Here is a 15,635-nt window from a genome sequence, read left to right on the forward strand (position 1 = left end):
GATGAAACGGTAATTCTCGCCTTACCGTCTCTTGTTTCATTGGCCATTGCGTTAATTCTCTCCTTACACTCCGTCCTTACATTCTCTTCTTTTATTAGCCATTACGCTTATTCTCTCCTTGCGGTCTATCCTTATATTCTCTTTATATATAAGTCATTAGCACCTGGGGGGTGGGGCGGGAAGGGGAGGACGCTAGCCAATCAGGAGGCTCGAAACGCAGGCTGTATTCACTGATATAAGCCCACGTTCTGAGCAGTCTGTGTGCAGCTCGGCCTGCCCCCCCATTCCCTGACTCTCCCCTCCCTTAGCACCCGCCTACCTCACACGCTGTGTTAAGGGATTTTTTAGATTTAAATAAAGAACGAAACAGACCTTACCCAGTGGTTCTTGAAGCCACTGCACTTATGAAGTCCCTTTTCTTCAATGATGACTTCCTGAAAAGAGAATTCACAGTGCAGCAGCAATTTCAGTACCACTGCGTAAGGTCTGTTTCTTTCTTTTTTCTACTGGTGAGAGGGGAATTGTGTTCGACGATGAAGGAAGTTCTTATTACTTTACTTCCTAAACCAGGCAAAGATCACTCTAGGTGGGAGAATTATCGACCGATATCCTTATACTTAATGTTGATATGAAGATTCTAGTAAAGGCTTTTTCAGATAGGTTGAGAGGTTGTATCGGTGAAGGGATTCATACTGTACACTCTGGGTTCATAAGCAAGCGATTTGGGTATGTGCTTGGGCATAAATTTGACAGCTGGAGGCTTTTAGAGTTCACGATGGGCAGCATGGGCTTTGGCAAGGTGTTTATTAATATGGTGAATTGTTTGCACTACAGTGCGTCAGTGAGGATTTGGGTTATTGGTACTATGGACCTCATTACCAGTCCGGTCGGAAACCGTGCCGGTAAAACCCGCAGGTTGCCGCCGGTCTTGCAATATTTACCGGCGTCTGGCTTTCCGGAAACACCGGGGGATTACAACCCCCGTGTTCCAGGAAGTCAGGCGCCGGTAAATGTAAATCCCCATTCCCATTTGAGTCCCGTTGGACTCAATGGGAATGTGGACTACGGAAGCACCGGCACCGTTAATAACAGTGCAGGTGCTTCCATGAAACTCTGCGGGCGGGTGCCGTTCCACCTGCCAGGTCAGACCCTGGCGGACGGGACGGCACCCGCCCGCAGAGTCGTACTGTGCCGGTCCCGTAACAACGGTGCCGGTAAGCCTGCCGGCACTGTTGTTACCGGACCAGCACAGTCGTAAAGATGCCCTATGTCAGAGTCATTTGGACTGGATAGAGGTACAAGGCAGGGTTGTCCTTTATCTCCCTTTTTGTTTAATATTTCCCGAGAGCCGCAGAATACGTTTATCCGTCAAAGTGTGGATATTCAGGGTTTGCGATTTGGACCTGTTGAACTTAAGCTGTTGGCTTATGCTGATTGCTTGGTAGTTGCGTTATCCGACCCTCATGTTTGTTGTCTACTTTTGAGGGGCATTGTAGATGAAGTTGGCTTACTCAGGTCATAAGATTAACTGGACAATGAGTGACAGTTTTCCCCTGATGGCAGGTTGTTGTCGGGTGATGATGAGGGTTGGGACTTCAAGTGGTGAAAGGAGGGTGTTGTCTATTTAGGGATAACGCTGATGCAGAATCCGAAGAAAGTTGGGCCTGTTAACGTGGAGAAAGATGTTTAGAATATTAGAAAGGATATTGATAAATGGAACAATATTAGGTTGAGTGTGTGGGGCAGAATTAATTTTATTAAAGGGGCAGAATTAATGTTATTAAAAAAAATTCAGTCCCTGCCCTTGCAATTTACTAAAAATGTACTATGTGTGTTTGACAGAGTGTTTAAGGAATTCTTATGGGGGATACACAATTTAAGAGGACCTCACATTATATTCTGGCACGTGAGGATATGATGGGAGGGTTTGGTTATCTGGATCTGGTTTAGTACTGTAGCGGGTTTGTCCTTACAGAATCGGCGTTATACTTTGTTTGCAATATGGTGAATCCACTGATTTGGTTGAGTATGGAGCATTGGGCTGCATCACCATTCCAGTTTGTGACTTTGTCTAAGTCGCCACGGTCGACTAAAATTCTACCACAATGCAGATGACCCAAGCTGCACTGCTTCATTTGTTGAAAGAAAATGATGAAATTGTCTGGCTGCATAAAAGATGCTTCTTTGTGGTATAATCCAGCCTTTTAGAGGAATAATAAGATGTTGTTTTGGAATAGTTGGGAATTGAAAGGTGTGCTGTGTGTGAGTGATTTGGTGGAGGGGATCAGATTTTTGGGTTTGAAGAATTACAGGGTAAATATGGCCTAGCTAGGATTGAGAAGCGTAGATATATGGAGTTGTGTACTCTATTGTCTCAGAGGATTGGTATATTGCACGCCCCGTTGGCTTAGAAACCTAATCTATTCAAGGTTTTTGACATTCTGTCACGGGTGGTGTCATCCTTTCTTTGACGTATGCCAGGTGGTACTGAGGTTTCTGTTGGGTGGGATCATATACGATCTAAGTGGTCTGAGGAGCTCAGCTGTGACTTGTCGGAAAGTGAATGGGAAGGGGCAATTAAAGAATCTACTATGCTGAAGTTGGATCTTAACTTGAGGCTTGTAAGACAGAAGGTTTTGGGGAGGCTGCATTGGACCCTGGACAGAATGTGTTCCTTGGGCCTTTAGGGAGATGATCATTGTTGGGGGTGTGGCAGGGCGGGAGGGACATTACTGCACATGTTGTGGGGCTGTGCAAGAGAGGAGGTGTTTTGGAGGCAAGTCCATGATCACACAGAATTGGTTGTGGATGCAAGTATTTCAAGGTGTCCGAAACATACAATATTATAGTTGAGTGGATTTAATAGGGGAGCTACTTATTGTTCGAGAAAGTAGTTGGTTAGAGCACTGGTGGTTGCTCAGAAGCAAAATTTAAAGGATTGGAAACCCAGCAAAAAGCCTGAGATAGATGAATGGATAAATGATTTGGCTATACTGTCATACTATGAGAAAGTATTGTACAAGAAAAAAGATATCTCTGATATGTGTGGGTGTTGTACAAGATAAAAGATCACTCTGATATGTATAGAGGAGTTTGGTCATCCTTTAATGATCTATATGGGTAGCTTTTGCGTGACTGCTGTTGGGCTCTGATTTGGTTGTGGGATTGTGCGCAGTTGGTTTGTGTTTTTTCTTTTTCATTTCTGTCATTAGTTGTGCTGTTGTGTGTTTTGTATAGGGTTGAATGTATTTATTGGATACTTTTCTTTCGTTTTCCTATTGCATTATTGACCTTTGGTTTCTCGATGTTTTGTCGAATTGCTAAAACTTGGTTTTGTGGAAAGTGCATTGCACTTCTTTGTGCTCTTTGTTTGATATTGTGTTGTATTCAACTGATGTACATAACAATCTATAAATTAAAAAAACTAATTAAAAAAAAGAAAGTGCAGAGTCAAAGCTCTGTCCACAGTAGAAACCTGCATTGTATGCACCTCCTTTGTTCTTATCTCAACTTCCAGCTCTCCATTAAATCAACAAGCCTTGAGTGGAGGCACTAGCCATCTGTACAGGCGGCATTCCAAGCTTCCCTTTGTGATGTGTACTCACGGGCACTGGTCAAGGAGACATGGACAAGCTGTGCCACAGGAAGGCCCAGGTGAGGCTGCCCTTTTCCTCCCTGCACTGCACAAGCTCTAATCCCCTTAGAGCCCTTTCCATCATGCTCTAGTGTGTGACCTTTGTCCTCAATATAGGCCCTCGCCTTTCCCTCGGGACCATCAACTTGGGCAAAGGTCATGTGCCACACAGTTGAGACCTCTGGTGCAGGCACTAGCAGTCTATGGTGCTTATTCTCTCCTTACATTATGTCCTTAGTTTCTCTCCTCATTTATATTAGAACTCTTTACGGTCACTTTTTACCTCTCATTACGTAGGATAGGTCAGGAAGCTAAGTGCTCACTTCAGAGGTAAGTGCACTCTGCATTAACATGTTTGAAACACAGTGGTACCGACTTTGCTCTACAACCTTGAAGAGTCGATCCACTGAACCCCATAACATTGGTGATAATAACATCTGTTATTACATGACGGAGAAGGGAGAGGAATCTCGCATGAAGCGCTATATGTAAATCACCTAAACAATTACTACCTCTTAACATTTCCCCTCCCATCCTGAGGTGTGCATACAGTGAAACACCTGGCAATTCCCCACCTGTTTAAAAAGCTAATGTTAATTGTGTTTTCATTTTCTAGTTTGAAGAAACAGCGTAATGTGGCTTGATAGGATGATCCTGTTACAAATGGCATATGTCTGTTGTACCGATATGTGGGCACAGCAACTGTGTCCATATTTCCTTGCTGTTCTTCCATGGGTCCTGAAAACAACTTGATCTGGAAGTTCCATGGAACTGCATGGAAGTCTGGCGCCCGCACAGTGGAACAAGCCCCTGAGTCTGCAGGTATCAATTAGGAGAGCGGCAGCAAATACTTTTTGGTTACCGGTGTGCTTTGTGTTTTTCTGCCGTAAATTACTGAGATTATGGAGAGGAGGGTGGCTGAAAGGGAGAGACTCTCACATACTCACTCCCAATCCTAAATGCTATCAGCGACTGAGGCGTCACACCTCATAGAGGGAGAGGAGTCTCTGAAGGCCTCAAACGGTATCCATTGAAATCGCTGATTTGAACAGAATGATTTTGGAAACCATTCGGGCATAAAACAGAAGGCTACCTCATCACCGCGGGGGCCTGGCTGCTCCCATTTATGTACCTTCTGCAATTATACAAGCACCGCTCCTTCCGCCGACCTGCACTGGTCCCTCCAGCTCGCACATGCACCGGTTCCTTCAGTGCCTTTACCAAATCCCCCTCCTGCAACAGTTCCTCCAGCTCTGGTACTGGTTTTTCAGGTGCCTGTGCAAGTCCTTCCAGTACCAGCCCTGCCCAGTAACCCGGAATCAGTGGCTGAGAATTAATCGTTCGGGAAAGGGGGATGGTGAAACTCTGGGAAAATATCTGAGAAGGGATATTATCTAAGACGTTACGGCACAACTTTTGGAGAATTTGGACCTAGTGGATCCACGTTCCCCAGGTCACAGAGGTTTATAGTAGGTGTGTCCCTACTTCCACCATGGGACTGCCCATTTTACAGAGTGTGCAAACAATGTATACATTATACACAAGGAATAGAAGTCCCAGAAAAGGTCTTAATACCCTGACACTTGGCAAAACAAGTGCTTCTTAAAGGGTTTACTAGGGAGTTCCGGATTGCCTAAAGGTGGACGCTCTTCTTCCATGTCGCACAACTATGACCAATGTGTCATCAGAGAATACCACCTCTGTGGAGCACGTTCATAGAAGAGTGGAGTCAAACCTAAGGCAGGCTCAAGTGGCACCCACCTTTGGGTTAATAGCTGAGATCTAGATGTCACATACTTTGCAATTATTGTTGAAGGACTTTCAGTTTCTCCTCACCGAGCTGGAAGAAGGGTCGAAATGTGATAAGTGTATTACAATTGAGAAGCAACTAATATTTGCGTCTGTGATCACATGATATTTGTGTTGGGCTATGGCGCTTTTAGCGGCAGGTCGTAGGGACTTCGGGTAAAGGCGATGGAAGGGTGAAGGCTCTGAGAAGGACATTCTCCCTCATGTACTGGTCTATCAGTTTATTCCTCAAGAGCTATCAGAGGTCACGGCACAGGTTTGCTTCACCCTTGTGACTTTCAGAGGACGATCAACCTTAGGAAATCCTGAATTTGCCAGACTCAGTGTTTAGAGGTCATCAGGGCCCAATCTGATACCCTACAGGGTATAGTGTCACTCCCAGCACACAGGATTGAGAATTTACTGGGATCATTGCTCTGGCTGCAGAGTCTGGGAGACAATGTGGCATCAATGTTTGTAATTCCTTTGGCAGGTTTTTGGCAAGAGGATAGATGATGCCCCTGGTTCTGCACATCCTCAATCACTGTAGCCTACAAACAGAGGATTATGAAGCCCTGAGGATTAAGAAGACCTGATCGCTATCATGGGATTAATGAAGATAAATTTACAATGTGGTTCCTGCTTCTCACCGTCTGAAGTATTTCCGCTGGACTCTCCTTCCAAGATACTGATCTTGGCAGATGCCAGCATTCTGGGGAGGGCAACTATACAACAATAGTCTGTTCAAGATCTCTGGCTTTCCAGCAGGGGCCCTAGGCCCTTGAACTGTGACAGCAATCCTCAAGGATCTGCTGGAGTTTGCACCCTTTATCAGAGGTGCAGTATTCCAAGGCCAGGTGGGCAACATCGTCTGCAAACACTATGTCACTATGTCTTCCAGGGAAGAAAAAGAGCTCTATTATTGGAGATGGTAGCAGCTCAGACCTTCTTGTGGGCAGATGAGACGCTGGTATTCTTGCAACCCTTGCCAGGAGGGTCACTTTATACACACCCCCAGAGGGGAGGAGTTGAACATTGTCTTTTTTTAAAAATCTGTTTGCACCCAATTGCTTGTCTCAGAGGTAGGCTGCACCTCATGATTCAGGACAGGGACAAGTAAGAGTAGATCTCAGAGTAATAAATATTAACTGCACATTGGGCCTCATTATGAGCTTGGCGGTGCAGTAAAAAAATTGGCCGCAATGGTCCCACCACTTTTACCGCAGTTTGGAGATAAAATGGAGGATTCACTGCCTGCTGTAGGTGAATCCTCCACGGTACTTTCAAAAATTGGTGGTTTTACTGCTCACAGCAAATATTCCCAAAAACTGCTTGGAGTGGTATGGACTCCGAAAATGTAGATTTACACCGCTCTACCACCACTCGCAATCCCATGATAATGCTACGAGACAGAGTCGTGGTCCAAACTCGTGATGAGGCCCTACCTTCCGATTTTGCAATGTGCTTTCAGGACAATCATTATAACCTTTTCTTACATCCTCTTCCTACCTTCAGATTTCAGCCATCTTGCATTCTCTTACTACTTCCTGGTGTTACAGCGATCCTTTTCCTACCTTTAATGCCTTCAGCCTTTCGGCAGTGTCTTCCACTGGTCGGCTCTGCTCCAGCGGAGGCCTGAGCTGGGAGGTGATTGCTTTCTCCTGCTTGTCGAGGTCGCTGCAGATTTTATCCAATCCAGAGAGAAATTGCCGCCCCTGGGCATCTTTTGCTTCCACTGGAAGTCACAAGATCATGTTAGGAAAAAGAGATTTCATTGGTTCCACATTTCTTCTAACAGTCTTCTCGCCAACAATCAAGTTTCTTTGCATAATGAGTCGAACAAATACTAAAAGCTGCCATTTGGCCAATCCAAAGCCCATACCACGCTTTCCCAGAGCAAGCGTGATCAAAAATGATGCAGGCACATGACAACTCATTTGAGTCTAAACTTTCTCTAGTGTTTTTTATAATCTAGCGAAAGCACTTGATGTCATTTTGCTTACAAATGGGCCTTGACAACTGAATTGACACTCATATGTACAGGATGTGGCTGTCCATGTCCTGTGCAACAAATAGGACTTGCATAGAATGTGGATGCCAAAGTCCTTTACCACTAATCAGAAAAGCAGTCATATACTTAGGCTTACTATAGCGGTTACTTCTGTATTTGACAAACGGGTCACTATTTTTCTTAGTAGAGAGCTGTACAATGTGTTTGTCATAACTGAGGATAGCTAGCTTCTGCTTTAGCCAACGTTTAATCGCATGGATACAGCTAGATTCAGGTAGATACTCACAGCCACACAGACATTTACTATATAGACTGAGTATCTTACCCCAGGTCCCCAGCGTATTATGGTTATCATGACACCCAAAGGCCTGAGCATAATTTGCCATTATAGTGCCATTGTTAAGACCAAGCAAATTTGCAAAACACACAATTACTCTGGAGATGAAAACAGACAGAATCCTAGTCAGATCAAATTGTATTCAACAGATAATGCTTGCAGCAATCGAAACAGTCTGCGCAGAATTTTCACCTCAAATTTAATTAGTTCTGCACTAAATGTGTGCCCCATATCTCAATATCATATGTCAAAACTGGCCACATTTTGGAGGTATATAACAGCAAGATGATGTGAACTGAGTAGCCCCCGTTTTTCCCGATAAATACACTTATGGTGTTTACCATTAACATGCATTTGGCTACAGTTTTATTCCAGTGTGTATTTCACTTTAGAGAGTCCTCAACATAAAAACCTAGATATTTATAAGAGTGTATGCATTCAAATAGAGCACCATCCATTACCCAGGTAGTTTTTGGTTTCATTTTGGATTCACCAGAGAACACCATACTCTTACTTTTATCGATATTTACTTTCAGGCCATTCTTTTGCGCAAAGTCACCAAGTGCATTAACCGTGGATTGCAAACCTTTGGGAGTGTGCTCAAGCAATAGGAGGTCATCAGCATAGGCAAGCCCGCTGATTAGTTGTGAGCCAACTTTAACAGGGCAGTTATTTATATTACTAAACGCCAGATTCAGGTCTGCTAGTAGAGGTTAAACAGGGTGGCTGCAACGATACAGCCCTGCTTCACGCCTCCCCCAGTCGATATAGGCGTAGACAATCTACCAATGCCGTCTAAGCGCACCCTGACACAGTGTTAGTAGCCTTTTGCGGGAAATGCAAAAGTGCACCAGTAAAAAGTATAAAACAAAGTAGAAAATATCCTCTGCCACCAGCTCATACTAGACACATTCAATGACCTCTGCACCTCACTCTCCCTCTCCATTCTCCCTTCTGGTCCTAACCACTCGGCTGGACACACTCTTGATGTCTTCATCCATACCAATCTTTCACTCTCCTCCCCACTGACCATCCCACTCTCCTGGTCAGACCACTCTCTCCTCTCACCTGGGTCGTCTCGGCCCTTTGACCACGCCTCCCCCAGCAATGCCAGCCTCATTCACGAACATCCGTCCGATGAAACGAGTGTCAGTTGCTGCCTTTGCATCTACCCACCCGCCCCCACCTCTCTCCCCACTACAGACTCTACCTCTGACTCCGCTCTCAGCAACCTTCATCTTGCCAATACCCTTGACATTCTTGCCCCTGTCATGAGGATCTACCTGAAACATGCCTCTAAGCGTAACACCTGGTACAACTAACTCCAAACGTGCAGCCCTGAAATGCAAGTGCAGAGCAGTGGAACCAAAGTGGCAGACCTCAGGCTCACCCTCTGACAAACTGGCTTGTCGCCTGCTCCAAAGGCAATACAGACTCTCCATCTGCACCAAGAAAAGGGCCCACATCCAGGCCTGCATCTCTAGTGCATCCAACAGCACGGCTAAACTTTTTAAAATCTGCAGAGAACTAGCCAACCCCTCCTCAGTCTCCTCCTCACCTCTTCCCTCCCAGGCCCTTTGCAACAAACTGGCCACACACTTCACTGCAAAAACACAAGACATCCTGAGAACCCTAGCGTCCCTCTCCCCCCTCCCTTTCACCCATCCGCTTTCCTCCTATGCCCTCCCATTCCCCTCTTTGCATTTCTCTCCTTATTCTCCTATCACACCTGATGAGGTCAGCAGAGTTGTCCGCTCCATGAAGGTCTCCTCCAAACAGGTTTCCCCCTGCTTCGCCAGAAACATTAAGGACAATATTGGATACCTTGCCCCTGCACTCGCTGATTTCTACACCCTCTCTTTTGCTACTGGATCTTTCCCCTCCAACCCTCAAGCACTCCCTTGTGCACCCCCTCCTGAAAAAACCTTCTGCAGACACATCTTGTCCAGCCAAATACTGCCCCATATCTATCAGCCCTTCCTTGGGAAACTCCTGGAGAAGCCGGTCTTCCCCAACTGACCCAGCACACTGAACTAGTTGGTTGCATCCACGACCATCAATCTGGAATCCGAGCATCCAGATGCACTGAAACTGCTCTTCTGAACACCCATGAGGAAAGGCTCGCATCTCTTGATTTCAACTCTCCAGCTGTTCCCATTCTACTTCATCTCTCTTCTGCATTTGATATGGTCAAACACTCCATCCTCATAAAACAACTCCACTATAATATAGGTATCTCGGAGCGGGCACAGGACTGGCTGACCTCCTTCCTCAGTGACTGTCCTTCTCAGGTTATTCTGGGCTCTTTCTCCTCCCTCACCTCCATCTCCACCTGCAGCATCCTCCAGTGCTCTAACCACTCTCCCTGGCTGTTTAACAACTACCTTGCTCCGCTTGCACACTTCATATCCACCTTCTCCCCAAACATCCAGTATTATGCAGATGACACACGACTCTTCTTCAAAACTCCATCTGATCCTCTTCTTTCTTCCTCCATCATTCCTGACTGCCTATCTGCCATCCAGTCGTGGAATACTTCCAATGATCTCTGCCTCAATGCGAGCAAGACCAAGATCCTTCCTATAGGGACTCCTGCTCCCCCTTTCTGTCCCTCACTCAGGCCATCTTCTATGGGTACTCCCCATTCTCCTTCATCTGAAGTAAGAAACCTTTATAAATAACACATCATTATCATTATCTTCGACTCTTTCCTTCATCCCTCACATTCAGGACCTTGCCAAGAAGTCCCACTTTCAACTCCACCTCCTTTCCAATTCTTCCTTTCCTCACTTTCCCCCAGAAGCTCAATGTCCCTAGACCTCTGGTTCTCTCTAGTCTTGACTACTGCAATAGCCTTTTCTTTAATCTACCCTCTTTTTCTCTACAACCCCTCCAGCTAATCCAGAATAAGGCTGCAAAATTCATCGTTGGCCTCAAGCCCAGGGACTGCATCTCTTCAGCCCTAAAAACTCTCCACCGGCTCCCAGTCGTTGCAAGGATCAAATTCAACTCCCTCTGCATCATCCACAAGGCTGTCTGCGACCGGGATCCACGCTATCTACAACTTGCTCTCACTAAATACTCTCCCTCCAGATCTTTATGTTCCTCCAGTGCCAACTCTCTGTGTGTTAAGTGCTTTGCTAAACAGCGAGCTGGTGGCCGATCTCTTTCCTGTGCAGGCTCTCACCTACGGAATAGCGCCCCCCTTCCTCCTCGTGTTGAGCCGGATGTCCTCAAATTCCGTAAGCTCTTCAAGACTTTCCTTTTCACCTCATCCTTCCCATTCTCCCTCCTCTGTTAAATCCCACAGTTGCTGAGATTGGTGACCAGGGCCCTTCTGTGTCCACCTGGGTGCTGGCCCCACAAACCCAATTGCCTACAGCCTCCACCCCTCCCAGCACTTCATTCGCCTTGGCACCCACTGGCCTTTGTCACTGCAGGCCTGCACTTACTCATTTATTGGCGGCTGACCACTCCACCTAGGCACTTACAGCTGCTCATTCCCTAGCAATTCCCTCTTGATACACCTAGCACTTACCCCCCCACTCCCTCCTTCCTTCTCTCTCTCTGCACTTGCACGTTCAAAATGCTCACAAGGCCTAACAGGTCCACCTCCATCTTTCATTGTTGTATTTGTTCTTCATTCCCATGTCCCCTCCCTGTTGCGCTGTGGACGCTTTGAAACACAATGTACTTGTTGTATAAGTGCCTTAAACAAGCAGAATAAACAATAAACGAACAATAAACATTAAAAGTGTAACCAAAAAGCCATTAAAGAAAACATTCTAAGGATACACAGTATCCTAAACACACTTCATTTTAGGGCGATGCATGCAATTGTAACAATGCAAGAAATTCACTAAGAGAAACAGTGCTGGTAGTTAAATGAACCGATCAATTTCCCCATAAGAATGAGCAAATATACAAGGGAAGTAAAGCAGCAGGCTTTAATTACTTCCAAAAAGACGGGACAAGATTCAAAACAAAGCATAAAGAAAGGATGTCTCACAGAAGTCTATGAGAGGAAAGCAGCAAACACAAAATCTTTCCTACCACTGTGCAACAGGTATGGCTTGCATAGGATGTGGCAAGCCACACCATGCACAACAGGCATAGATTGCATAGAATGTGGCTGGAATGTCCTGTCCAACAGATAGGGCTTGCATAAGACATGGCTGCTCATGTCTTGTGCAATAGATAGGAATTGCATAGGACATGATTGTCCATGTTCTGTGCAACAGATGGGGCTTGCATATGATGTAGCCTTCCAGGTCCTGTGCAACATGTAGGGAATGTGTAGGACGGGGTTGTCCTTCCAGTGCAATAGATAGGCTTACATAGGACATGGCTATCGAAGTCCCATGGAAAAGAGAGGACTTGCCTAATACATAGATGTCCATGTCTTGCGCAACACACAGAAATTGCATAGGATGTGAGTGTCCATGTCCCGTGAAACAGTTGTGGGGCTTGCATATGTCCTGGCTTTGTACACCATGTGCAAAGGGTGTAGCTTGCATAGGACACGGCGGTCCTCGTCCGGTGCAACAGATAGGTTTCCATAGGACATGGCTATCAAAGTCCTATGATAAAGAAAAGACTTGTAAAAGACGTAGCTGTCCATTTCCTGTGCAACAGATAGAGCTTGCACAGGATATTTGCTGTCCACATTCTGTGCAACAGATTGAGCTTGCACAGGATATTTGCTGTCCACATTCTGTGCAACAGATTGAGCTTGCACAGGATATTTGCTGTCCACATTCTGTGCAACAGATAGAGCTTGCATGGGACATGGCTGTCCATGACCTCTGCACCAGAGAGGGCGTGTACAGAACCTGTCTGTCCATGTCCTGTACAACAGATAAGGCTTGGATAGGATGCGACTGTCCATGCCCGGTGCACCAGATGACTGACCATGTCCTATGCAACATGTATGGCTTGCAAAGGCTATAGCTGCTGCCCACGTCCTGAGCAGCAGATAGGGTTTACAAGGGATGTGGCAGTCGTAGTCCTGTGCAACAGAAGGGGCTTGCATAGGACCTGACTGTCCACGTCCTGTGCAAAGGAGAGGGATTGCATAGCACGTGTCTGTCCACATTTGGTGCTAGAGGGAGGGCTTTCATTGGACGCGTGAGGCCATGTTCCGAGCAGACCTGACCCAGTTAGGTCTTCCCTCTCAAGCCCGAGAGCAAGGCATTCCAGAATCCAGAATCAGAATGTATTCATTTGACATATTATCTTAGAAATATACATGCATTATAAATGCTTCATAAAAGGCTAAACACTAAAAAACGGCAAATATTACGTAATGCTATTTATTAAATATGAGAATGTTTTCTTGGTATTCAAAATCCATCACGATGTATGGACTTCACAATGGAAAACATCATATTGTTTTAAGTAATTCATAAAATCAAAACCCACATGCTCCGAATTCTTGAACACACTAGTACTGCAATTAGATATGCTTTCTTCCCATGGGACTAGAAGCCAAGCTACTGTTCTTTCGGCCAAACTTGAACTTCATATGAATTCTCCCTAAAAACGAATACATGGCACAATGATGCTAGGTAGATGCAATGCAGCTTCAAAGGGTTTGCAGATTCTGAGACAATTCATATGATACTAGGCGCTGTTTAGAAGCCCTAGAGAGATTTACAGGAAAATCCAGAATCAATAGGTAGCTGCAATGCAGCTTCAAAGGGATCGCAGATTCTGAGAGAATTCATATGATACTAGACGCTGTTTAGAAGCCCCAGAGAGATATACAGGAAAATCCAGAATCAATAGGTAGATGCAATGCAGCTTCAAAGGGATCGCAGATTCTGAGAGAATTCATGTGATACTAGACGCTGTTTAGAAGCCCCAGAGATATATACAGGAAAATCCAGAATCAATAGGTAGCTGCAATGCAGCTTCAAAGGGATCGCAGATTCTGAGAGAATTAATACGATACTAGACGCTGTTTAGAAGCCCCAGAGAGATATACAGGAAAATCCAGAATCAATAGGTAGCTGCAATGCAGCTTCAAAGGGATCGCAGATTCGGAGAGAATTCATGTGATACTAGACGCTGTTTAGAAGCCCCAGAGAGATATACAGGAAAATCCAGAATCAATAGGTAGATGCAATGCAGCTTCAAAGGGATCGCAGATTCTGAGAGAATTCATGTGATACTAGACGCTGTTTAGAAGCCCCAGAGAGATATACAGGAAAATCCAGAATCAATAGGTAGATGCAATGCAGCTTCAAAGGGATCGCAGATTCTGAGAGAATTCATGTGATACTAGACGCTGTTTAGAAGCCCCAGAGAGATATACAGGAAAATCCAGAATCAATAGGTAGATGCAATGCAGCTTCAAAGGGATCGCAGATTCTGAGAGAATTCATATGATACTAGACGCTGTTTAGAAGCCCCAGAGAGATATACAGGAAAATCCAGAATCAATAGGTAGATGCAATGCAGCTTCAAAGGGATCGCAGATTCTGGGAGAATTCATGTGATACTAGACGCTGTTTAGAAGCCCCAGAGAGATATACAGGAAAATCCAGAATCAATAGGTAGATGCAATGCATCTTCAAAGGGATCGCAGATTCTGAGAGAATTCATGTGATACTAGACGCTGTTTAGAAGCCCCAGAGAGATATACAGGAAAATCCAGAATCAATAGGTAGATGCAATGCAGCTTCAAAGGGATCGCAGATTCTGAGAGAATTCATATGATACTAGACGCTGTTTAGAAGCCCCAGAGAGATATACAGGAAAATCCAGAATCAATAGGTAGATGCAATGCAGCTTCAAAGGGATCGCAGATTCTGGGAGAATTCATGTGATATTAGACGCTGTTTAGAAGCCCCAGAGAGATATACAGGAAAATCCAGAATCAATAGGTAGATGCAATGCAGCTTCAAAGGGATCGCAGATTCTGAGAGAATTCATGTGATACTAGACGCTGTTTAGAAGCCCCAGAGAGATATATACAGGAAAATCCAGAATCAATAGGTAGATGCAATGCAGCTTCAAAGGGATCGCAGATTCTGAGAGAATTCATGTGATACTAGACGCTGTTTAAAAGCCCCAGAGAGATATACAGGAAAATCCAGAATCAATAGGTAGATGCAATGCAGCTTCAAAGGAATCGCAGATTCTGAGAGAATTCATATGATACTAGACGCTGTTTAGAAGCCCCAGAGAGATATACAGGAAAATCCAGAATCAATAGGTAGATGCAATGCAGCTTCAAAGGGATCGCAGATTCTGGGTGAATTCATGTGATACTAGACGCTGTTTAGACGCCCCAGAGAGATATACAGGAAAATCCAGAATCAATAGGTAGATGCAATGCAGCTTCAAAGGGATCGCAGATTCTGAGAGAATTCATGTGATACTAGACGCTGTTTAGAAGCCCCAGAGAGATATACAGGAAAATCCAGAATCAATAGGACCTCCACCAGAGGGGTACCTTCGACACCCTCGTGGTTCTACTCCAGGTGTTTCCCTCGACCTCCTTCGATTTGCCCATCTCTTCTGTGCCCCAAGCTGACACGGTATATAAAAGCATAGGAACCCCTTTTCTATGTATAATTTAACCGAGGGTGTTGCCAAATCGTTTCCAAGGCAGGGGAGGGATTGCAGGATTAAAGCTGCTGTTCCCAGTGCTTTGGCTAATTGGGCACTGATTTGGGCTGGCCACTTCAACATTGAAGTAGAAGGTACGCTCAGATAGACACACTGGTTGACCTACTCAATGGGCTATTTTCCAAGATACCAACCAACCAACCAACCAAAAGTGGGCAGACCTTTGCCTGTGTTTTGAAAATAGCACAGTGGTATGAGACACACCCATTTTGTGTTTAATTGCTATGAGT

General features: G+C 45.2%; 1 protein-coding gene across 2 annotated transcripts in view; it reads right to left on the reverse strand.

Annotated features, from left to right (window-relative positions):
- The window catches only part of PPL (periplakin), a 261,709-nt gene that overhangs the window by 43,219 nt on the left and 202,855 nt on the right, over positions 1–15,635 (reverse strand). For both annotated transcript variants that reach the window (XM_069646041.1, XM_069646043.1), the window contains exon 14: positions 6,997–7,157. In XM_069646041.1, the coding sequence (XP_069502142.1) occupies positions 6,997–7,157 (161 nt within the window). The remainder of the gene's footprint in view (positions 1–6,996; positions 7,158–15,635) is intronic.

Source organism: Ambystoma mexicanum, chromosome 2p (assembly GCF_040938575.1).
Source record: "Ambystoma mexicanum isolate Mex_15411 chromosome 2p, UKY_AmexF1_1, whole genome shotgun sequence".
Taxonomy (NCBI): Eukaryota; Metazoa; Chordata; class Amphibia; order Caudata; family Ambystomatidae; genus Ambystoma; species Ambystoma mexicanum.